Raw genomic sequence first — 24685 nt, forward strand, 5'->3', positions numbered from 1 at the left:
AGGGATGAAAACTGGACCCACACATTCTGGATGTGTAATCACTCCTGGTTCTGTGGGATCATGGAAAAGATCTTGTCTCATAAGCCTGCTTGCTCTTAAGGAACACGTACACACTGAAGCAGAGCAGTGCATATAAGGAGTTCAGGTGCTTGACCTGGGTGCTGAGGTGGAAGGTGTTCATCAGCTTCGGCCCTTTCCTCTTGCTGAGCTCCGTGGACAAAGAATAAATGGAAAATGGGATCGGCTATAAGTTTTATTTATTTTGGAAGGTCCAGGAGAATGTCTGTGCTCCCTCTGGTCCTTTTCCTTGCTTTTCATAGAGAGCTGGTAAATATCTGAAATCTGGATGCTGTGTTGCTAAATTTACAGTAATCCCCTGATTTGAATTTTGCTTAATAAAATAAACCAAGAAAAATATTACCAATTTTAAAATTTGAAAAACATGTTTCTATAGATGCCTCTTAATAAGTAATAAACCAGTTAGTATTAGAAACCGCACAGATAGAGATTTGTCTTGAGGCCTGGACACACATACAAAACCTTTTTTTAAAAACAGTAATTATAAAAAATACTGTCTGACTGTTAGTAATTCCCTGCTACATGCTCGGTAAGTCCCATTCTGTCTAGAGAGTCTTTCACTATGCCCACCACTGAGAGAGAAGGTGCCAGATCCCCTGCTTTGGTTCACACATCTGTGAGGTGGAAATATAAATATTTCCCTCCAAACTCCAGATCTGTCACATGGACTAACTGTGCTTTTGAACCACTTGAAAACTTAACAAGAGACAAGCATTGTTTTATAAACAAACTGTAAAATCCAAACAAATCTTTTTTTCAACACATCTTGTTTCAACTTCTGTTTTACTAACCTCGTTTTAGCTCATTAAATCTGAAGGTTTTTTTAAACTAGATTTGCTGTTTGGCTTTTAGCTCGTTGCTTATGCTTATTTAAAACAGAGAACAAAAATACTTTCTGATGCTCTGGGTTGGCTATTAATATTCTGATCCATTTCAGTTTGAAAGGGGCAACCAGAAGATTTGAAAAGCTAAACAGACTGTTGGATATTGCAATTAATTTTTGAAGTTTTATTAATGTTCATTCTATTTAAGTTGGTTTAGAGGAGAATGGATTTCAGGAAAGGAAAACCCTGAACTTTACAGTATTGCCTTATTAAATTAAAAGAATGATGGGCAGCTTTGCCCTTGTTTTTAAAATCCCCTGACCATCTTTGACAGCTGAACTTTCAGAAGGACATAGTGATAACTCTTGAGTTTTATTACTTAGTGACTAGCTGTACCAGAGTGATTTAACTCAGAAGAAACCAGCTGTCTGTGGAGCTTAGACTCTTGCATGAACAGTTGGAGAAGCTATGTCATTTGCCATCAGTTTTCCTGATGGATCACTGTACTGATACCCAAATGAGTATTTATAAACATTTCTTGCACATGTTGAATATTAATGATTAATGTTAAATCATTCAAATATTAAATGTGACTAATATGAGATAAAATGGTTTCCTTCCGAAGCCATTGCTTTGCTTCCTTCATTTCCTGCGTCATTTTGTGGGAGTCAATTATATTAAAACCACCAGGAGTCTAGAAAGCCAGATCTGAATTGAGCAGGTCTTCTGACAGGGGGTGGGGGAGTGCCTTGTCGCACAAGGTTACTTGTCCACGAACCTTAGCTGAACTACCCACTTCTGCCATTCTGCCTTTTCTCTAAGTCTTAACTGTCTTTGTAAAGCCTAGTTAGGCACATGAGATACTAGACACAATTTCAGATTCTTAAATTATGTGATATGTTATTTATAGGCGCATAAGTGTTGTAGGCATTAAAAAAAAAAAAAAACTGGTTCCTCTGATAGCATTCCTCATCTGCTAGTATTTTATGTTAACAATGCATTATCTGTGCTAATGTGCACAGGAGAAGAGTTGCTTAGGTAAGGGGACTCAGCTAAAGGCAGAAGAAATCTTTCACTTGCTATCCCAAAAGATGCTGTTTCATGAGATCCAGCTGTTCTTATTTCTTCCACTATTGTGGTGGAATTCACTTTAGCATTGAAACATCTGCCTTACTGCTGGAGGTGCCAAAGAAGTTAGGCAGGGTACTTAAATTTACACACTGACATTCCTCCCTCACATGAGGTTAATTCAGTGAAGTGCTCTTTTATTTGGCCTGTTTTGAAGTGGAAAGATGTGACCTGATGAGAGGTCTGTGTTCTTTCTTGAAGCTGCCAGTTTGGTTTTGGATGTGTTGCTGCAAAGTCTCTGTGCAGGCTGCTGACACGCTCCACAGCATATCCCTGGCTGCTTCTCAGCCCACAGTAAAAAGAGGAGAGCCACCTCCCCCAGTTTCTTCTCCATGCTTGGAAAGTTGTGTGCTTGTTGATTTCTGAAATTTCATTCCCAGCAATTGATCTTCTGTGTGTGAGTGCTGGGAAGGGAGAAGAGGAAACACACATAAACAAATATACACTGTCTTTTGGGGCATTTGGGGGGGAAGTTTCTAGTGCACTACTTTTGGAATTAAATAAGAAGATTGTACAGAAGTCGAGTCTCCATGTAATAATAATAATAATAATGGAGTTTCCTTAATGAAATTTGCTTCTTGGGATCAATGTGTTAAGACCCAGATGAATCAGAAGCACCTGCGATTTCAATAACGTAGAATCATCTGGCTGCAAGATTTGTTTCCATACTGCTCTAGATTTTATTGCTTCACAATAAGTAAAGTATATTTTTTTTCCTGGATGAAAGTGGTAAAAGTATTTCTTTGATTCTCTTGTGGCTGCTTCTCTTGTTGTTGTCAAGAAGGAAACCTTTAGGATTTTTATTTAAGCCTTCTGAAGGTCACTTAGCAAGTGTGTTTTCCAAGCCAGAATTCATATACATATTTATGCATTATGAAACATATATCCTGCATCTCTGTATAAATAATACTCGTCTTGCTTTTTTAAGGAACCATGTGGTGTATGTGCAGTAATACACATTTGGGGTGTTATAAGGGTTCCTTTGTGAAAGAGGACATGGGCATAAATAAGTTTCAGTGGGAGTCAAAGATTTATGCAGCTTAGTTTAAAAACTTTTTTTATTCAATAGCTCATATTTGCTGCTTGGAAGTGTGCATAACCATTAGATCTTTAATGTATGTTGTAGTGTCTGGCCAGAATTTGAAAGGAAGTTAGATACTGCCAGTGGGATTGACCTTGCTTATTTTTTGTACCGATACCCATAGCGGTTTTTTGTAAACTGTTTATGTGAGAAGTTATCTGTCATACACCCTAGTCTTTAAGTAGTGGGAGAAAATAAGGTACCAAGTGGGGAAAAAATACAAATGCTTTTCTTTAAGTATTTTTATTTTGCCAGAAGGTTTTTGCTGTTGTTAGTAAACCATTCATGGAAGTGGCATTTCAAAGTAATAGCAACTCCTTATGTTTGTGCAGTTTCTTTTGGAAAGAACTGAATAGCACATAGCACTCTCCAAGCTAGGAAACCGAGCTGCTGTATGGAAAAGGATGCACAATATTTGCATTTCATAGTGGAAACTGTCAGCGAGTTAAAATCAACTTCTCGGCAACTCCACACAGAAAACATCCTTCTATGTTATTATTTTTTTTTTAATACAACCTTCTCGACTTTGCTTTAAACAGCAAACCTGTTTGAGGTCAGGCCTGCACTGGGCAGTCCCAGCCCCGCTGCCGCCTGGCTCAGAGGGCCATTAGCTGCCGCACATGGGGCGGGGGGGCAGCGGCGGCCATCTTCGGCCAGGGCGTCTAACGCTTAAGGCAATAGCCCATGTGGTTGTGCCTTCCCCCTTTCTGCCGGTGCCCTTCCTCCTCTCTGTTGGCCTAGACATCTTTGGTTTCCATAGCAATTGCAAGAAGCTGTAACAGCAGTTTTATGCTTGGGCTTGGCTGAAACAGAGCCCTGGCAGCTGCAGCCGTTTGGCCAACAAACTTACCTTGGCTCGTCCTGCTAACGGCTTTTGAGGACTCACCCGGTTTCAGTATATGCTGCGTCCCGGTTTTTAGCCCATTTGAAAAGTGTTGTTAAATCTATGATAATAGCATTAATTGTATAAAGTGGTTTTGGCTTTTTGAGAGTAGGACGCAGGCAATTTGTCCTCATGTTGGTGAAAAAAATCAGGCAGTAGTTCAGTTTAGCTAGATGCAACCTGGTGCTATATTCCTGTGGCACAAACTTTGCTCCTTTCTTTCTGGGTGATGTTAACTAGAATAAACAGTGTGATAGGCTCCACTGCTTAGCGAAGTGCAATTTTGGGAACACCTGCTGTCCTATGGTAATGTTAGTTTTGTCTAAAACTTATGTCGATGTCACTTTGTGTTTTAGAAAGTACAACAATATACACTAATAATTCAAGCTACGGACATGGAAGGAAACCCAACATATGGTCTTTCAAACACAGCAACTGCTGTCATCACTGTGACAGATGTCAATGACAATCCCCCAGAGTTCACTGCCATGACTGTAAGTACAGGGTGGGAGTAACTGAAGGATGTGCGTATTTGTAACCGTTCCCCACTTTTCTCATTATATTCACAGACAGTAAATATTTATTGCTTATTAAATAGTGTACTGGCAGGCAGAATTGAAATACGTGCAGAATATATATCCCTTAGATACAGTATTCTGCTTAGGCCAAAAGGCAGAAGCTGACAAGTGAATCAAGCCATCGGTTTTCTGGGTGGCCTCAGGTAAACCTCATTAGGTGAATTGTCAGAGCTGCAGTGAAGGGAGATATGCTCCCTAACATTGATGAATGTTCAGTATGGTGTGGCTCTTGTGTGCTTCTGCAGCTGAGGTGTAAAATGTTTTCTTGGGTTTTGCAGTTCTACGGGGAAGTACCGGAAAACAGGGTGGATGTGATTGTAGCAAATCTGACGGTAACGGATAAAGATCAGCCCCACACACCTGCTTGGAATGCGATGTACCGAATGACCGGTGGAGACCCGACAGGTCGATTTACCATCCTGACCGATCCCAATAGTAATGATGGGCTGGTGACTGTTGTGAAGGTAAGAGATGCTTGCACTTCAGGGAATTAAGCAGAGATGGAATAAGTGGGGAGAACACTGAGGGGGAGAAATGTGAACTCCTGAGGCCAGCATGATTCTGGGAGGAAAGTTAAATGGATGGGCACCGTCTTACGAAAGTTAGCCATCCACCTCTTAGAGCATTTCCCTGCTTGCACTATCAGTAGTATTCCAACTGATTGATTTTAAAAATCAGGCTAGGTAGTTGAAAATGACAGATTTTGAAGCTGTATTTGCCAAAAGATAGGAATTAGTCTGTGAAAAAACATTTGCTTAGTATTTGCTGCTAGTATAAAGAAACAGCTTACAGCCTCCTGGCCTCCATTAGTCGTCATGCTTGTTGTCTGCATTTTTTATGTCAACATGTTCCCATTAAGGAACAGATACAGGCAGCTGTGGCACAATCAGAGAGGAAGAAGTGATAGGTGGGAGGCCACTTGTACAAGAGGCTTTTAAGGACTGGCTATTTTTAAAACCTCATTTAAATACCTTTTATGGAATAACCTGCCTGTCTTCATTCTCTACCCAGCACAGCTCTGTGTTGAGAGGTGACTTATTTCAAGTGATAATAACAATGTGATTCTATAATTAAACCTGCCAGGCAGTAGCCACCTTTCCTCATGGCCCTCTGATAAAGTGTCTCATCTCTGAGTTGGCCTGTTCTGGTTTTGGCTGATCCACTTACAAAGTCAGCCATGAGATGCCAGTGTTCCCATTTGGAAATTAAAACATTCACCTTTTTTTTTTTTTTTCTTCATGTTTTTCCTCTCCCCCTCCCCCTTTAAATCTTCTCATTATCTAGCTGACAAAAAGATACAGTCTTTGTACAGCTATAGTGGTAATTCACACTGGGGTTTTTTTTAAGAACTGCCTCTGTTTTATAACTACACTTCCCCAGAGGTACCAATTGTTATATTGCAGTCTTCCAGCAAGAATTACGTGTCTGTGCTTTGTAGCACTCCTTTAAGCACCCAGACATGGGAAGAGTTGGAAGCCTGCCAACAGTTTTTATTGGCAGTGCGATGAGTTGATCTGTCAACCTGTAATGAAGATTGGATTGTCTCTTGTCACTGACTGCATACTGTCACCTGCCAAGTGCCCCTGTAAGGTACAGGGTTCCTTCAAGCCTAGAATCAGTGTGAGTAGTACAGTGCATAGTACAAAGGCGAATCAGGGCTTGGGGAATGCCTCACTGCTGTGCAGCATGACAGAGGAACTCTAGCCTCGAACTGTTTTTACTCCTTAAATTGGACTTCTGGCTCAGTGAGGAAGTTTCCAAACTGAAGGTTGTCTGGACTGTGTAGATCGGAGCTGTAGGTATTCCAAAAGCAGGATTAGCTGGGATCACAAAGAGACTTTCTAGTGAAACATTAAGGGCCTGGGAATCTCTGATCCTATGGGGCTAGGTATGGTCATGATCTTGTTCAAAGGAAACGTTCATCCTCATAAGAGAGAGAAGGCAGGGTTCTCTCCCCAGCAGAGCTCCTCAGGAGGCACGTCTGCACAAAGCTGGAAGCTTCTACATAATTTTCTGATGTAACTACTTGTTTCCTCAGTTAGCTGTGATGGCAGTACCACAGTAAGTTAAATCCAAGAATGACAAGGTTTCTAGTTGGTTCTGACTTCAAAACTGCTGCTTCTGCTGCTAAGCAAAACCCCAACCCAGTGTCATGTTGAGATACTACATTTATTGGGCTCTCTTTAGTCTCTGTGGTCATTTCTGAGAAAAACAGTACAAGTAATGTTTAAAAATGTTCTTTAAAGTAAAAACATTATTGTGTATCCATCACTAGTGTGAGTAAATGTTAACACTTCCTGCTCTTTGCTTTTCCCAGCCTATCGACTTCGAGACCAACAGGATGTTTGTACTTACTGTAGCTGCGGAAAATCAAGTGCCTTTGGCTAAGGGGATTCAGCATCCTCCTCAGTCAACAGCAACTGTGTCCATTACGGTCATTGATGTGAACGAGAGTCCGTATTTTGTTCCAAACCCTAAGCTTGTACGTCAAGAAGAAGGGCTACTTGCTGGTAGTATGTTGACAACTTTCACTGCTCAGGACCCAGATCGTTACATGCAGCAAACCTCTCTAAGGTCTATATAAACATTTTACAGTTGTTTAACAGTTAAAATGCAGTATCTGTGTTATAGAATGGGTGGAGAGCAAAGAGACTGCATATGAAATGACTTCATTTACCATAGCACACAGCTATACCAATACCTCCTATGTGCAGTGCTCTCTGAAGGGATTTTTGGCTGTAGAGAAGGTGACCTGACCAGCATCTGTAGATCTGTAAACTGGGTCATCTTCTAATGCTAAGTCCCGCTTCGTCAAGGCAGAATGCAGTTATGCATCTGTGTTAAAGTATACATGACATCCTGACATACTCAGTCAGAGCAGACACATGCTTGTGTGAAATAAGATCATTTGCAATTTAAACTAACCAGTAATTCTGACATGGCAGCTGAACCACATCAGATTGTAGACCAAATCTGAAGGGTTTTCTTCTCATTTATTCTCCAGCAATGCCAAGTGCTGCTGTAGTCTATGTGTGAACTCTTGTACTGATAGCTATGATCATAATTGGATCATGATTTGTCCAATGTCTGAAACTATGGTAAATGAGAAAAGTTAAGAGAATAAAACATTGAAATCTTAAAGCATGCTTTCTCATACCTCATTTAAAACATGGTAATTCGCTGCAAAGCTAAGGCACAGCAACGGCCAGGACTCCCGTTCCTTGCTTACCCAACAGCTTTTGTAACTCATGTAGAGGAAATTCCAGAACTTACCTTCCAAAACCAAGGTTCTTACAGATTTTTTTCCTCTTAATTTTTGTATACTGTTGCTGATATTTTGCTCGTTTCTGGACATAACCATCATAGACATGATAGCATTAGAACTTAAGGATATATGCATTTTTAATGACCTAAGATAGCTTGCACTTGATTAATGTCAGAGGGTGAATTTATCAGATAGAAGGATGGTTTTGGAAGACACTCCTCTTTCAAATTAATATGAGACATGCAGTACAACCAGGGTCTCTAAAAAATTTACTTTAAGTGATACTGGAAAGCACTAGAATATTGCGAGTTAGTGCTACTCTTAACACTGCTTATCCCTCTCTCCTGCTCTCAGCACTCTGGTAAGCTAAAAGGTAGTATGAACAGCTCTGCAGGTATAGAACAAGCGAGGGGGATCCTGAAATGAATATTTTAATTGAGTGTGAGTATGAATATCACATAGTTCATGGTAATTGTGTGATTTCCTCCAGTTACATGATAACTTACATGGGAGGGCACTTCAAGCATCTAAACATAGGACTGGTTTTTTAATGTGTATTTTCAAGAATTTTAGCAAAAAAGCTTAATAAACGGAAATCTGGGAAATACTGTCTTCAAATTCCAAAAATATGTTCAGAATACAAATTAAAATAGTAATTCTGTCTTTGTTGTTAATATTCATGTTGGCAGACAAATAACACAACTTGTGATCAAATACACAGGTACTCAAAACTTTCAGATCCTGCAAACTGGCTGAAAATTGACCCTGTTAATGGACAAATAACTACTACAGCTGTTTTGGACAGAGAGTCAATATATGTGCAAAACAATATGTATAATGCAACGTTTCTAGCTTCTGATAATGGTGTGTATCAACATTATATGTTTTTTTAAAAAAGCTTTCTTCTGTGTGATTGAATGACATTCAATTTTACTGGGACAGAAAGCAATAAATATATGCTTAGAATACATCCAGTTGGAAGTCTGTATTAGTATCAGACTTTGTATATTTCCCAGCTACTTGAGGAAATGGGCTGAACAGTAATTCTATAAGTTTGGGGAAAGGCACTAGCTTAGTTACATTAATCAAGTTTATAGAAAACTGAAAAAAACCTGCACAGGAGTGCAGTAGGCTGAGTGAATGCACAGCACAGGTTAACTTTACAGGGAGTAACTTGTTGGGGTAGGGGTATTGTATTTTTCCACGTTCAGGTTACAGAAGTGCAGAAGGGAAAGTGTCTTTTCATTATCAGTTTGTTAATGATAATTAAGAGTCTCTGCTCAGATATGAGTCTTGATTTCTGCTGGAGTGCTGTACTATTCATAGCTGATACCACAAAGATGGACAAGTGCAGTTACGAACGTTCTTGGATTAGAGGGAAAAACTGAAACACTGAGGCTGTTTACCTTGGAGAGGAGGCAAATTGTAAAATTTTGCATACTGATGCAGTATAACAAATCTAGATCAACTATTTCTATCTGTTTGACTCTTTTGAAGGAAAAAAAATTCAAATGGAACTGGAAGATTACTGGGGGCGTGTGTAGAATGAGAACCATTGCTAATTATACTGAGAAATTCAGTGCCACATGTTCACATAAATGTGTGACTTTTGTAAGGTTTACGGAAGCATCACACATTTGATATGGATAGCAAGAATGTCTAGAAGTAGCATGCTGAAAGTTAGTATTAGAAAGAATTTAAATAGCACACTTGTGGTAAAGAGTGATCATAAATATTCAAAGTTACAAAAAAATTTCTCCAGAGGAAAAACTATCCCAATTTTGCACGTTTTTCTTTGAGGCACTTGACATGGATTGTCTCTGGAGATGAACTGGCTGGCTGATCAATAAAGTGGTTGAGTCCCTGATCCATAGATCTACAGTTATTTGCTGAAGCTTGCTGAGTAGGGCAAGTTTTTTTCTGAGGGCAGGTTACATAAGAATACGCGTGTTAAGCAGGAGCAGTGACAGTGTTAGATTGGCTTGGTAAAGACAGAATCCCCAAACTGGGGTGAACCATCTGTACATGGTAATTGAAAAGTTTTGGTATAGCTTCATTTAAGTAATTTTGCAATTGGAAACAGGTTCAATGCTGGTTTCTTTTCTTTAAGGAATTCCTCCGATGAGTGGAACTGGCACACTTCAGATATACCTGCTGGACATCAATGATAATGCTCCCCAAGTGAATCCAAAAGAAGCCACAACTTGTGAAACGCTACAGCCTAATGCGATTAACATCACTGCTATAGACCCTGACATAGACCCAAATGCAGGCCCGTTTGCCTTTGAGCTCCCTGACACACCTGCTAGCATTAAAAGGAATTGGACAATTGTTCGAATTAGTGGTAATTAACAATATAGAAATCTTAATAATTTTAAAGAAACTTTTGCATATGCTTTTCTGTATCTTAGTAATTTTAAAGAAACTATTGCATATGCTTTTCTGTATTTTACTTCGGTGTTATTTTGCAACGCACATGAATTTGCCTAATATGAACAGGAAAGCACCTTAGTGTATGTCCTCCAAAGAACAAGGAATTTTAAGAAAGAAAAGATGTTCACAGTAATGAAGAAGTCTGTTATCATGAGTGTCATCTAGTGGGTTGAACAATAAGTTAACACAGAGCTCAAAGATGAGCTGTTTTTGCCAGTGCTATTTTAAACATGAGGATGAGCAGTGCGTTACTTTTTAACAAGCGCCTTATTTTCACACACAGGTGATCACGCCCAGCTCTCTTTAAGGATCAGGTTCCTGGAGGCTGGTATCTATGATGTACCCATAGTAATTACAGATTCTGGAAATCCACATGCTTCTAGCACTTCTGTGCTGAAAGTGAAAGTTTGCCAATGTGACATAAACGGAGACTGCACTGATGTTGACCGGATCGTTGGCGCAGGGCTGGGCACTGGTGCCATCATTGCAATTCTGCTTTGTATCATCATCTTGCTCAGTGAGTAGATAGATCTCTTTTATTCTTGTTTTGCAAGTACCAGCTTATGTTTTAGTACCTTGACAAAGACAAGGGAGTAATTAAAGACTCAAGTCCAAGAATTGTTGCTGCTTAGTTTAATGTCTTGGACAGGTATTAATACTTTCCAACAGTAAAGGATTAGCAGTCAGCGAGACAGATCATCACTAGCACTTGTGTGACAGTCAAGACCCACAGTGGGTTTGTGAAGGAGAATTTCCATTTATGCCCGTGGGTACTTGTTAACGTTACACCAGCAAGTGACCAGGTTGGAGATGTGATTAGCCCCAGACATCTAGTTGCTCTTGTGCTGCTGGTACTCTGTGATTTGATGCCACCCGCAATGGGTAACGGTGCCTTTAAAGAGTTCTCTGTTGTTAACCGCCACTGTGCTTCAGATTCATGTAAGTAGGCTATTTGAGGATTTTGGAAAGTAATACATCACAGCCCTTCATATAAGGCACGACAAGCAGGCAGCCATGCAGAAACAGAGATGTGTACATTTAAGCACTACATAAAGCTGTGCTAGTATTTTATTTTTGTGTCAAGTGCGTTCAGTAAGGAAAATGACTGAACATCATGACTAAGTGTGTGTCCAGTGTAGTAAATTATCTGCTAGCTGTCCTACACGTTATGGTTAACGTGATTTCTGATTGTGGTGGAACACAAGGAAGGGATTAACCTGTTCAGAGTATAATGTGCACCTAGTCTACAGAGTGTACAAAATGGTGGAAAGGAGTAATTTAAATAAATAAATAAACATATTTGAGCCTGGCTAAGCCCATAGCTGTGCACAAGTACAGTACAATTATTTTCTTGATACGAGATACACTTAAAATGTTAGGTATTGAATTAACAGAGCCTTATTGAAACTGTCAAGTCCTTTAAGATATTCTTCATATATTGACATTCTAGATACAGTGGAATTTCTTTCGATGAAGATCATTGTAATTGGAAACATTCCTATTGTATCAGAAAATCATTTACTCACATTTATTCTGTTTTATTTCTCATTCTCTAAATGCCACTGTGTTTTCTTCAACCTTGATTCTTCTTACTTCTAAACATGAATCTAAACTTGGGCAACAATATGGTCTATTCTCATGGACTGCTGAGCCGTATGTCAGAATTGCCTAAGCTTGATAATGTTCCAATGTCAGAATTACTTAAACTGTATAAATTGCTATATATTCTTGGGACATAGCATTAAAAAAATAGAAATAATGTAATCTTTTAGAATTCTTGCCATGACTGTGGAGAATCCCTTCTGAATCCAGTGGTTTATGAAGTTTGGTCTTTTTTACTTCTTTTCATGACAAATTTATTTTGCAGATGTGGAATAGGTTTGTGACTTATGACCTTGAATGTGTGATTGATTTCTACAAATTGCCTGTAGTAGGTCTAGTTTAAACATCCCTTGCTTAAGCTGCCTTCTATTAAATATTTTATTAAAAAAACCCAAACAAACAAACAACAGAAAACCTCATCCAGAACAGTCAAAGCTGACCATCTTGGCACTTTTTTTTTCTGTCCTTTTTTTAAATCTTGATGTTAAGTTTGTACAATTTTCTGTGGCTGTACTTCAGAATCAAGACGTGGTTTTGTGTCTTCCTTTTTTGCAATGTAGTTTTAGTTTTAATGTTTGTGGTATGGATGAAACGCCGTGATAAAGAACGTCAGGCGAAGCAGCTCTTAATTGATCCAGAAGATGATGTGAGGGACAACATTCTGAAATACGATGAAGAAGGTGGTGGAGAAGAAGATCAGGTGAGGCATGATTAATAGATTTGCACTTCACACCGCACTTCATTTTGTTTCCATTGACACATTATGATAGGTAGTTAATTTCTGCATTAAATGCTGAAGGCAGTAAGTGATTTTTAAAAACCTGAAATATATTGTTGTTTTTTTGTATTATGTTTTTCAGTTCCAAAAATACCAATTGCTTGTCTTCCGAATAAGATGTAAAACCAGTATCTTGTCCACTTACATTCTACAGCATTCTGACCACATTCCATCTGAGTCTCTTATATTTAAATGAAAATTAACATCCAGTCTCATTGTAGTTTGAAAACCTTCTTCACCCCTTGTCTGGAATCCTGTTGTACAGAATCACCAGTACAGAGTGCCCAATATAGTCTGTTCCAAATACGACCCTTTTTCGGTGGTGGGTGAATGCCTCCCTAGATGTACGGTAATGTTGGCTATTGACAGATTGGCCACTACTGGGATTTCAGCTTGGAAAGTATTTATGTTTCAAGTAGCTGTCAGGGCACATCTGCGTTTATTCAGATACCTTTCCAGGCAGGTGCCATATGCATTTACTCTCATGTCACCTCTGGTTGAACCACTGCTTATATGTCAGAGGACTAGAAGTGATGTGTACATGCTAAGAATAGCTGCTTTTTCTCTCTCTCTCTCCAAATTAGTGAATTTCTAAGCAGTGCAACTTCCTTCCTTCAGAGGAGGTTTATTAAGTGGTTTATGAACATGACAAAGAGTAGATTTATGCACTTTATTAGTAGTAGAAGTAAGTAGAATAATTGTGAGGGGAACAGTGCATATAACAGAGCCTAAGAAATTTTCTAGTAAAAAGCCTTGAAAAATTAAGTGCATTTCTTCCACATCCCCAGTCACAGTCATCCGGCACTTATCTGAGAAGTGTCTCCCTTCACTGGTACAGACATTTATATCTTCCCTCTGCTTGCTTGTTTGTCTGAAATTTGTGTTCTTATTTTCGCGTAATTTTCGTGGTTGCTGCATTTCCCCAAGTACTGTTCCTACTTCCTGGCTTTTCTGCATATCTTTCTTTCTAAGCAATATGCAAAGGAAACTTCCGTTTATGTAGTTTTTGAAAATTGCTTATGTTATTAAGTAAATTGAGGACAGCCCTTTGAATCTATGTATCTATTCCAGTTGTTTGTACACAGATAATTTGAGTACAAGAACTTCATCCTGTTTGTGCATCTTTTACTACACAGAAGAGTTAGAAGCTTAAAAAACATGAAGAAAACTTCGTCTTGTGAGAACTAATTTTCCAGTTCACATATTCTCCAGCTCTTGTTCACCCACAATTCTCTGGAGAATCTGTTTGGTAATTTTCATGTGGTTTTGATTTTTAGTTATTGTCCACACAACCCTCAGGACAGCCAGTAAGTTTCTCAGAGTATATATTGTTCATTGGGAAGGCACAGGTGATGCTAGAGTAGTGTCGGGAAAGGTTGTGCCACAGGTCAGAAACTTTAAGCATTGTAACAGCATATGGTGAGAGTAATATCCTTAACAGTTCAGAAATGGTGCTGAAGTCTCTCTTCTGTCCATCTTGTACTGTGCTCCTTTCCAGTGAAATCACTGTCTTTGCAAGAGGTATGGTCAGGGTAGTACAGCAGGAGGTAATGTTGTATGAATGCTGTGGAGATTAGCAGGATGTAAACCATCCATAAATGCAGCCTTTCACTAGCAGTGAATGAGCGTAGTGCAACAAAAGGGAAAACTGTCAGTGGGTGGAGTAACAGTAAAGTGATAAGAAATGTTTAATTAGGATCATTTCTTCTCACAGTGAGCAGAGGAAGCACATAGATACAGAGCGGTTTAAGGGTTTTATAGAAAATTGAATAATTTTTAGCCACAAAACCCCTGCTTGCTTTCTTAAGACAAATTTTAAGGCCACTGTTGCAAATTAATTATCTTAGCTACCAGCCACATAGTTCAGATACACTGGTCCCTTTCCTGATTCATTGAACAGTAGACCATAGTGTTTGAAGGTATAAAAGGTCTTTATACACTCCTAACAAATGTTGCAGGAAAAGAAAATAAATGCTTGTACAAAGTGTAGCAAGCTTTTAATGACCACTTCTGTAGAAAGAGGTTTAGACCACTGTGTAGGCAAAAAGTGGGTATGTTCTCCCACAGCTCCAAAGTTAGGAATTTGTGCCTGTCCAGAATGGCTGAATAGAGAGAACAAATTTTCATGTAGGCACGTAATTTTCTGTCTGCGATGGATGATGGAAATAAGTTCTGTCTTGCTTTTCCGAGAGGTGATTTTACTTTGTTTTGGTTTGACATTTTGTAAAATCTGATTTCTGCCTGTACTTGAACTAAATGATAATAGTTCCTAGGTTAATTTGTTCTTGGTTCCCTGCTTGCCCCCCTTCACCTCCGGTGCCCAGGGGAAGGAGGAAGGGATTATATTTGGTTGGGTTTTATTTGGTGTTGAGTGCATTTTATGCGAGATTTAAGAACTTGAAATGCTAAGCTTTTGATGAAATGTCCCAACAAGTTCCCTACAAGTAGTAATCTCATTTTTGCAGACTGTGGCTTAGCAAAATACTGTACAAGCAAAGCTGTGGGCAAGAGGCATTGGCCATAAAGATCTTTGCATTTTTGTCAAAGTTAAAGTAAGCGTTAAAGTGTCAAAGTATTCTAAAAAAGCATGAGACTGCCGTCAAAAATCTATTTTCAGAATGAGGCCTCATAGGATAAAACTGCCAGTGTTCTATTAAAATCAAGAAAAATTATTTCATGTCAACCTTGCATCCACAAGTCATCAGCAAATGACAGAGGAAAATGCTCTACATCCATATTAACTTTTTATGATGCACTCTCCCCAGAACCATTACTATTGATTGAACAAGCAGCTTCAGTAGAAGGCACTGCACAAGGTGACTCAGAAACACAGAACCATCCAACCCAGGATGCATCTCATGCAGCAGAATAGAAGGGAATGCTCAAAGCTTCACGGGAATCTCAGTAAAAACAGTATTTTAAAAGCTTCAAGTATTTTCATAATCTGTACCTTTTACAATTACTTACTTTTATTTATAGCAAGCAAATTACTTAGGCCTTTATAAAATCACCTGCTTTTCTGGATGAATACTTGAAGATTTACACTGTGCGGCCTCATATTTTTCTTGTTTATCCCAGATGTTTGGGTGACTTGAAGATCTGGCTGGTAGTGCTTGAAGATAAGTGATAGAACTTAGGACTCTATGCATCCTGAAGCAAACTACTTTTAGACTTGTGGTTTTTCTCTTGGACTAATGTGTGTGTTTAGGAGGGTTTATTTATTTATTTGGAAGCTATGCATTTGGGTTTCTTAGCTGTTACAACACACCCAGAAATTCCTAAAGCATGGTTGGCATGTTCCTTCCAAACACTTTGACGGTGCTATCAGAGTAATGTCTCCCACAGCAAATTTGATGAGTTCCAAATTCCAGCTAGTTCTCTGCATCATGGCAACTGTCAACAACAAGGTGGAATTCCTGCTTGGTTTTGTTTTGTTGGTTTGGATTTTTTTTTCCTCCTGTACTAGCATTTCCAAGGAATTACGATGTGAAGTCTGTCATAAAAGAGCTGTTTATTCCATCATGAAGGTCTCCTGTTAATCCTGTCAGAGGATGGCCTGCTTTGTTCACTGTGACAGACTGAATGCTTGTAAAGAAAACTGAGGTTCTTGAATGATTCATAGTCTTCCTCTAGCCTGGCTAGAGGTCACTGGTACACAGGGTCATGTGTTCTCCACAGCAGTTGAGGAAAAAAGCTTTTAATACCTTAAGCCAGAGAGGTTCTTGGGCTGCAATCAGCCTGCTCTCCACTGAAGAGCATTGTCAACACCAGGTATGTTCTGGACTTTTTTCACCCAAACTTCTGTTTCTCAGAAATGTGGGCTGAAATACTGGCTTTGAAAGCTGTACAGTACTCCTGTCATTCAGGTAAAAACATTTTTTCCTGGCATTGGGAAACATCCCTGTACTAGTAGAAGTTGGGAACAAGGAGGGAAGGAGAGGAGGTAGAGATATTCCAGATAGAAAGTCTGGGATTTTTCTTGGAATTTTGTTTAATATTTTCTAGTTTTAGCAGTTGAGCTACCTGACTTAGCAGGAGCTGGGCCGTGAGATGCTCTGAGTCAGCATCAATCCACAAAGTCAGCGGACTGGTTTGGCTGCTGGTTTGGGGAGGTGGGAAGTGTTGTGGTTTTTTTTTCTTTCGCTTTTGTTTTTGTTTTTTTTTTAATTGCATCTGAATCTTTAACCCAACAATTGGGGTAGGAGGTGGGGGATACTAGAGTTTCTATATTCTGAAATAATGTGCCTAGTTTAGGGACAAATTACTAAGCTGGTAGTGACTGTCTTTTTTATTAATGGACTGCATGATCTAGAGCTTGCAGTGTTTTAGCAGACGGGAGGTTTAGATACAGATTACAAATATTCTCCCCTGACACAATGTGCTCTCCACTTGTAACACTATTGTCAGTTCTAAATACTGAAACCTCATGTTAGCTGAGTGTTAAAGCACTTAGGGCATGTCTGCGGCATAGTTCACACACATAGCAGCTCACAGCCCATAAGCATCACTAATTCATTTTCATCGTGTATCTCCGGCCATTCGTGTGATTTACATTGAGGCCGTGGGTGCTTGACTGGGATACGTGCAGCATATGTCAGCCTGATAATGGTGATACATTTTTTTCCCTTTAATTGCTTTTGTATACATCTCATTGCACAAGATGATCCTCTCACCTCTTTTGAGCCCATTTCTTTAGTATTTTCTGAACTGTAGTGGTACTTACTCATGCAGGTTGTCCTGTTGACGCAAGTTGCTCGAGCATGTGGGTGGTATGCTCTGAAAGTCTTGCAGATCAGCTGGTTTGAACCTATATTTTAATCTAGCCCTCAGATCTTTTCAGCACAAGAGTTTCCAACACAATGATTTTACAATTATTCAAGTAGTTTTCCTCCTAAGGATTCTGTGTCTTCCTTCCTACATCAGCTTTTCTTACAAGTCTACTCAGATGGTAGTCAGTAGCTTGCTTTTTGTCATGTTTTATTACATCTTTATATAGAGAAAGAAAATAGTAGCATTTATTTTAAAGGCGATAACAGCATTAAAAAGAAATACATAATGGTTTATTTTTATGTGTGCAGGATCTAAATTCTAAACAGAAATTGCTCCTTTGTAGAAAAGGTAGCTTTGTTCCAGCATTTGTATGTCATTGATAAAAACAAATTGAGTAATCCTTTGGATTTTTTGTCTGGTTTGTTGGGTTTTTTCCTTATTGTCGTAACTTCCAGTAAGCCTACATTTTAAGATTATATTGTTCTTCTGTGCTGGGTCTTGTCACAACCTCTGTTGTAAACATGACAGTGTTCCTTACCTACTTGTTGAACTTCTTCATAAATCCATTTGATTATATTTTATTTTCACCACCCTATCTGTGAGTGTTATTCATATCATTTACTCACACTTTCTAACCTTTATTTTGCATTGCTTTAACACTGGAACATGTTTTATGTTGAGGAATTTTAATGACAATGAATGAAGTAACTGTTGCTAAGATAACCCTAGAAATATACAATAGTATAATTAGAAGGTGGTTATTTTGGGGATTGTTTTGCTTACTAAGACATTAACTTCATTTTTTTTAATGAGTGACTCATGCAGTCCTCCCATGAAGAATTACTGTCATTCCTTGGTGAATCTTTATCTCATCATATGAAAAGTAACGTTTCCATAATTCCATTACAAAATTGTTTTGTGTTTTATTTTATCCTATCTAGAACCTACGCCTGTAACTGTGTTTTATCAGCAGCTGGAGTTTAACTTTCACCTTTTTGTTATTAAAAAAGATAAGCTAGCTTCTTGGTTATCTTAAAAATTATTAACTTGTAATACTCCAGATGCATCTATAATAAAAACAAATGGGAAAAGCAATATGGCAGAAAGTAATCAAAAAGTGAGTCGCAAATAAAGAGCAACTGTTAGCACAGGCATTTTAACTAGCCTCCCACCTGCAGCGTACATCTAGTCAGTTCTCTGTGCTTTGCTTTTTCTGGAGTCCCATTATTTCAGCAGACATAAGATTTAGGGCAGGTTGGAGAATTTTGCAGAACTCAGGCAATATTTTATGTGCAAATTTCTCTTAATTTTTTAGGGTGATGCTTGATGGGTTTAGAGGTAGAATGGTGAGCTATAGCAGGATTGGTTTTCACTTCCTTTTTCTTTGTTTTTAAAAGACCTTGGCAGATGGGAACATTAGCCGTATAAAATATTTCTTCCCTTGCTTCCCCATCCCATTTCTGTATTGGAGTAGACAGTAACTGCCTTTGGAACACAAAGGCAAAGCAGAACATGTGTTTTATCCATAGGTACTTCAAGTCATAGTTTGCTCTATTCTCTTAAGCCAGCAATAACGTTGGGGTTACTTTGAGGCATCATCCTGTAAAAGGGGTGAATGAAATGCAAACTTCTGCCAATGTTGCTTTACATGCACTTAGACCACTGCAGCTGATTTTGTTCAGTGAATGACGCTTGCAGTTCTCACCATCAAATTAAGTGATCTGGTGACAATTAAATTGATTATTTCTTGCATGGGGGTAGATCTGAACTTTCATTTTTCTTTGCAGAGGCTGCAGCCTTTGAAAGTAAGAAACAGGTGTAGTGTTCTTGTTGTATTAGCCATGTGTCCAGGCCTGTATTCATACATAGCCAAACCTTTTGCTCTGTACAAGGTAAAAAAACAAGTCATCCCTGAAAGTGTATTAACAGTCTCATGAATTGCCAGGAAATAATCTACGAAACTGGCTTCTGTGTTGTCTCAGTTTATTAATGACTATGTCAGTCAGGTTGCATGTACTAGGATGTATCACTGTTAGTGTTAGGGAAAACTTCTTAGTAGCAGAAAGCTCAATTTAGATGTAATATATTCCAGTATTTTCTGAGTTTTCCTGTTTGGAGAAGAGTCAGTCCCATCTATGCATAACAATTTATAGTTCTAGTAAGTTGTGGTTTCATGCTGTTGTTCACAGTTTCTTTATAATGTTCCAGTATGCATTCCTATAAAGCAGGTACTGTAAAAAAATTTTTGCAGACAACTTAAGTAACTCTTCTAATATGTAAACAAAACCAGAACCGCTAACCCAGAAGGGAAAAAAGTTAGCTTTATAAAACAAAAAGCTTCTGAGAAACTCTGTTTCCTAGCCTATCCCCTCATGGGTTTTTTTCAGGGATTGTTGAATCTGGTAACTGTCAGTCAGAAAGCAAGGTATTTTTTTTTAAAAAAATCTCTCCTACTGCTGTAAGTGATGACTGCTGTATGAGGAATTACTGCTCGTGTGCTGTTAAATGAATAGCTGCCTTGCACAAAAGGAAGTTGTTCAAAGGGAGGAAATTTTGAAGGCTGCATTATCTTGTTTCTCTGTAAATCAGTGATTATTGGGGAATATAAAATGGCCTTTTCTTCTATTCTGGATGTTTCTTCTATTCAAGTTGAGCTACTTGGACTGTGCTTCAAACTACTGTGTAAATGTTCCTTAAGTAGTGTTTCACTGGGTTTTGGATCCTTCTGCCTGCACATCTGGTAAGGTGGTTAATTTATAGGGCTTGGCTAGCTGGTTTTGACATTTAGCACTGTCTCTCTGGGATGTCACGTTTCCAGAATGTGAGGTGGGAGCTAGTGATGGAGTAATTCTTTGCTTAAAGCTCTCTAGAACTAAGTGAATAGCTAATGAGGTCAGTGTTTGTAATCAGCTTGGCGGGGAGGGGGTTGGTGGGGTTTTGCACGGGTTTTGTGAGATTGTTTAGTTTCACAAGATGCAGCTTCTGATAAAATGCCCTTTTAGCACATTGTGATTCTGTTTTGTTTCTTAAAACAAAAGCAAATCAAAACCTTAAGTTCTTCTGCTTCAATACAGTTGTCAGGGGGGTTTCAGCAAGAGCAAATAGATCACTGTTTGCCAGAGATGCTAACCAAGGAGACAAAAGTGCTGCTTGTTATATCAAGAGAATTTTACTGATAAAGTTGCCATTTCTTCAGCTAGTTAACTAAAAGGTAGCAGTATAGTCTTATCCAGTGATAGCAGATCCCTTTATAAACAAGGGGAAATATAAGGAATGGTTCAGCTTGTTTCACTTGGATCTCTTTCGTAGAATGGGAGGTTTCAGTTTCCCTGTTGACTGTAGACTTGGATGATCAGACTAGTCTAAATTTCTGGTTTCAAAAGGCCTGAGTTTTTGCTAGGTGCAGAATGGGAGCAAATTAACATGTTTTAGTGACCTTCCAGTAGAAAAAAACCAATACTAGATTCCTCCCTTCCATCAACAATCTAAGCTTGTCCAGAAGTTTGAGGAAAAAAACTCAAACAAGCCCTCTGTTTAGATTTGTTTAAATCCAACCTGAAGGAAGAGAAAGAGGTATTTGTTCTAAAATTGCTAGAGTTCAGGCTAAAAAACATAAATACCTCCAACAAATCGGCTACCATATGAATTAGATGTTCACAGCCTTTGCTCAAGTACATTTCTAATGCAGGGCCTAGTCCTCTTCCTCGTTAGGCCCTCACCTGATTGTAATTATGAACAGGTTATATGCAAAAAGATTGGAGCAAAGACAAGACATTGTTGACTTGTGGTCCTGAAATTAGGAGTAAAAATAGTGACCCAGAATGTTGCTCAAAGCTGTCTGTCCCAACCTACCTCAGCATATCTTCCTCTCTCTGATGTGCCAGTTTTCCATTTAGCTGTCACGTAGGCAGTTAACTATCTTAACAAACCCTGCTTGAGACTAACTTTTAAGAGTCTGTTCAGGAGCTTTAGTAATACATGAAAAGTTTTCCCATTTTTCTAGCTGTGAATGCAGTATTGAGTGAAGAGATGGAATTTCAAGAGCCCTAAAAAGCTTACGCCCTGGCTCTTGAAAACATTTTTCGTTCTTCTCTGCAATAATTGGGTAGAGTTGACTTTAGACAGAATGTTGAAACAGCTTGAGTCGTTGCATGATGCTGTGTTTGTATGGCACAAAGCCAGTTTGGGGAGGTGGTGGATGACTTGCCATACCTGACCGATGTACAGTTAGTATTGATTTTAATGATACAAGAGGTTTGAGAGTCTGTGGTAATAAGGACAATGGATCTTCTCTTCCTGTCCAGACACTAATAGACCTGCAAAATAATTTCCTCTGGTAGAAGACTACATGGCAGTGTCATAAGTTACCCTAGAAAAGAAAACCGAAGTGGGAGTCCATGTAACAACACATTCTGATGTTGCCTTGTGGCTGGCAGTATTTGCTGTCTTTTTTGCTGTAGAGCCTGGAGATGTCTCAAAGTATACATACACACAAGAGGATGCCCTTAGATGTGAAGATGCTAGACTGACTTGATTCATGTTGCATTTCTGTATGACCTCTAATCAGCAAAAAAATTGTATGGTTATGTGAGTGGCTGAAAAAAGGTTTTACCTTTTATAAAACAGAAATAACCAGAGAGGCTCTCCTGGTTTTAATACATGGTTATTTAACCATACGTGTTTGAATTCCTCCATAATGAAATGCTTAGTGTTAAAAAACTTAGTATTTTTCATTTCCCCCTGTTGCTGTTTTCTACCTTGATCTTTTGGGTGGATATGAAAAGTACTCGTGTTACATATTTATAAATGCTAAAAAGTACATTCTTCTCTGTTTGATAGGATTTTCTGATAGTATATCTCTAAACTGCTTTGATTTATTTAATGTAATAAAAAGGGAAAGGATAAAAAGTTCTCTTCTGTTTACTTTTCTCATGCTTCATGGAGATCGCTTATTATTCTGTTTGGTACATGAAGAACCGAAGGGTAGAAGTTACAGCTCAGCCCCAAGGAACTTGTAATCTAATTAAAGCATATGAAACTGCATTCTCAGATCTCAGTGGAGCTGTTCCACCTTTTTTGACTATATATTTGTATGCAGTCAGCTGAGGACCTGAGTGACGAATTAGAAGGTGTAGTGGATTTGATAGTTGGTTACAATTCTCCCAAAAGACTACCTTCACTGCTGTCAACAGACCTCTCTTCCTGGTGAAAAGTGTGGGTTTGGGGTCACAGTAGGTCATACTCTCAAAAAGGACCTACATCCCATTAGATGACAGCAGAAATAAATGCTTGCATCCCTTCCTTTAGGAGTCAGTAAGGAACAAATGAAAATGTAATTGTCTGCACAGATGACTTCCAGCAAGTTGAGATTATAAATAAGATTTTTCCCGAAACAACACTGTTGAAAAATAGAGATTGATGATAAAGGAGCTTATTTAGGATGCTTCTTTAACTGCTTGGACTATTTGTGGAGTGGGGTATCTGGCATACAGTAGAGTTGGCACGAGCCCCAGTTCGTGAATGGCTTTAGTTTAAGCCTTTAAACCCAGTTCTTTGTTCTGCATTTTTACCAGTGCCTTGTGCAAAGGCATCCTAGAGCACGACTACCTTCTAGACATGACAAGAGTGAGGTGAATGACAATGCTGAAATGCATCACACTGTGCAAATAGTTTTCAGGCCTATCTATCTTAAATGCATAAACATTCATCTAATTACAATTTTTATATACATACATACTGCTTATTAGAATTCATAGTGCTATGCTAGCTTCAGCAGCCTGCCAGAGTTTGGAACTGCAGCATCAAGTACTTAATGAACAGATCCACAAGTAATCTCTAGAAAGTGCTTAGAATTAAGGCCAAATCTGAGGAGCTTTGTACTTCTTATGACATTTTTTCCCCTTTGGCTTTCATATTATATAGAAGCCACATGAAATCAGCAAGGAGTCTTAAATTCATTCTTTGAAGGTATTATAAAATGCTGCAGAGCAGTGCATTTGCCTCTTTCTCAGAGTAAGAATGCCTGGCATTTATTTGCTTAGAAAAATAAGAGTTGGATTTGGCATCTTTGCTCTATGCAGTAAATCATCATTACTAGGCAAAGTGTTTAGTCTCTTAATAGTACTACTCAAATCCTTGCTTCTCAATGGAAAACTTATGAGAAGCTTTACAAATCTGATGGAATAGAATCAAAACGGTAGATTCAGGGAGTGTAAATCAAATAACGTCCTGTTGGTATGCAAATAACAAAGTTATTGACTTATTCTCAGTAAGCATTACAGTAGTAAAAATAGGACTTCTGGTGAAATGATACTTTGCATTTTCTCTTTTTTTCCTCCTCATCTTTCCCCCTGACAGATATTGTTTGAAATTCTGCTAACGTACTGTCTTTGTTTCATATTTTGCAGGATTATGATTTGAGCCAGCTCCAGCAGCCTGACACTGTGGAGCCAGATGCCATCAAACCTGTTGGAATCAGACGTCTTGATGAAAGGCCAATCCATGCAGAACCTCAGTATCCAGTCAGATCAGCTGCTCCTCATCCTGGGGACATTGGAGACTTCATTAATGAGGTAAAGGAGAGAAAAAGAGTTTCCTCCTAAGATCTGATAAGCATTTATGTTTTCTTTATTGTACTCTGCATGAAGAGCTGTTCTGTTTGAACTTAATAACTTTTAGAAACTTACTTAGACAATATTGTCTTGCTAGATAGAAGTAAATATGTTCTTTTAAAGTGCAGACAAATTTAATTAACTCATTCAAACAGAAAGGGAAGTTATATCAATTAACTTCTGTATGTTTGTATTAATTCCATCCATAATATGTTATCTATCAGCTGCAACCACATTATCTCGAAGCAGGTTTATTCTATAGATTCTAAGTAATAAATAGACCAACAAAATTGTAGTTTAGCCTAAATTAATTTATTAATTCACAGTAATTTAATAATGGAAGAAATTAATTTTCATTTTTCTCATACATTACCCTTATCCTGATAATAGTGGAAATTGAGTACCTTCAATAAGACCAGAAGAATTGCATCAAATACGATTAGTGAGCAGGGCAGCTAAATTAAATGTTACGTAAGTGGGTTTAATACTTGTCATAGAGCTTTAAAAGTCTTTGCATTCTCTTTGATTCTTCGATTTAATAAAGATAAATGTAAGTAAGATTCAGACTATACCAAGTTGCTCACAGTTCTGAAAAAAATGCTCCTACAAATATTTCTTTCATTATACCTATCACTGGTCAGTCTTAAATCGTTG

The 24685-nt window shown here is 38.5% G+C and overlaps 1 protein-coding gene across 3 annotated transcripts in view; it reads left to right on the forward strand.

The window, feature by feature from the left end:
- Positions 1 to 24685, forward strand: part of CDH2 (cadherin 2) — a 119836-nt gene that overhangs the window by 86484 nt on the left and 8667 nt on the right. For all 3 annotated transcript variants that reach the window (XM_056332238.1, XM_056332239.1, XM_056332240.1), the window contains exons 8-15: positions 4351 to 4488; positions 4851 to 5036; positions 6890 to 7146; positions 8559 to 8701; positions 9948 to 10181; positions 10554 to 10787; positions 12433 to 12572; positions 23828 to 23992. In XM_056332238.1, the coding sequence (XP_056188213.1) occupies positions 4351 to 4488; positions 4851 to 5036; positions 6890 to 7146; positions 8559 to 8701; positions 9948 to 10181; positions 10554 to 10787; positions 12433 to 12572; positions 23828 to 23992 (1497 nt within the window). The remainder of the gene's footprint in view (positions 1 to 4350; positions 4489 to 4850; positions 5037 to 6889; positions 7147 to 8558; positions 8702 to 9947; positions 10182 to 10553; positions 10788 to 12432; positions 12573 to 23827; positions 23993 to 24685) is intronic.

This window comes from Falco biarmicus, chromosome 3 (assembly GCF_023638135.1).
Source record: "Falco biarmicus isolate bFalBia1 chromosome 3, bFalBia1.pri, whole genome shotgun sequence".
Lineage (NCBI taxonomy): Eukaryota > Metazoa > Chordata > Aves > Falconiformes > Falconidae > Falco > Falco biarmicus.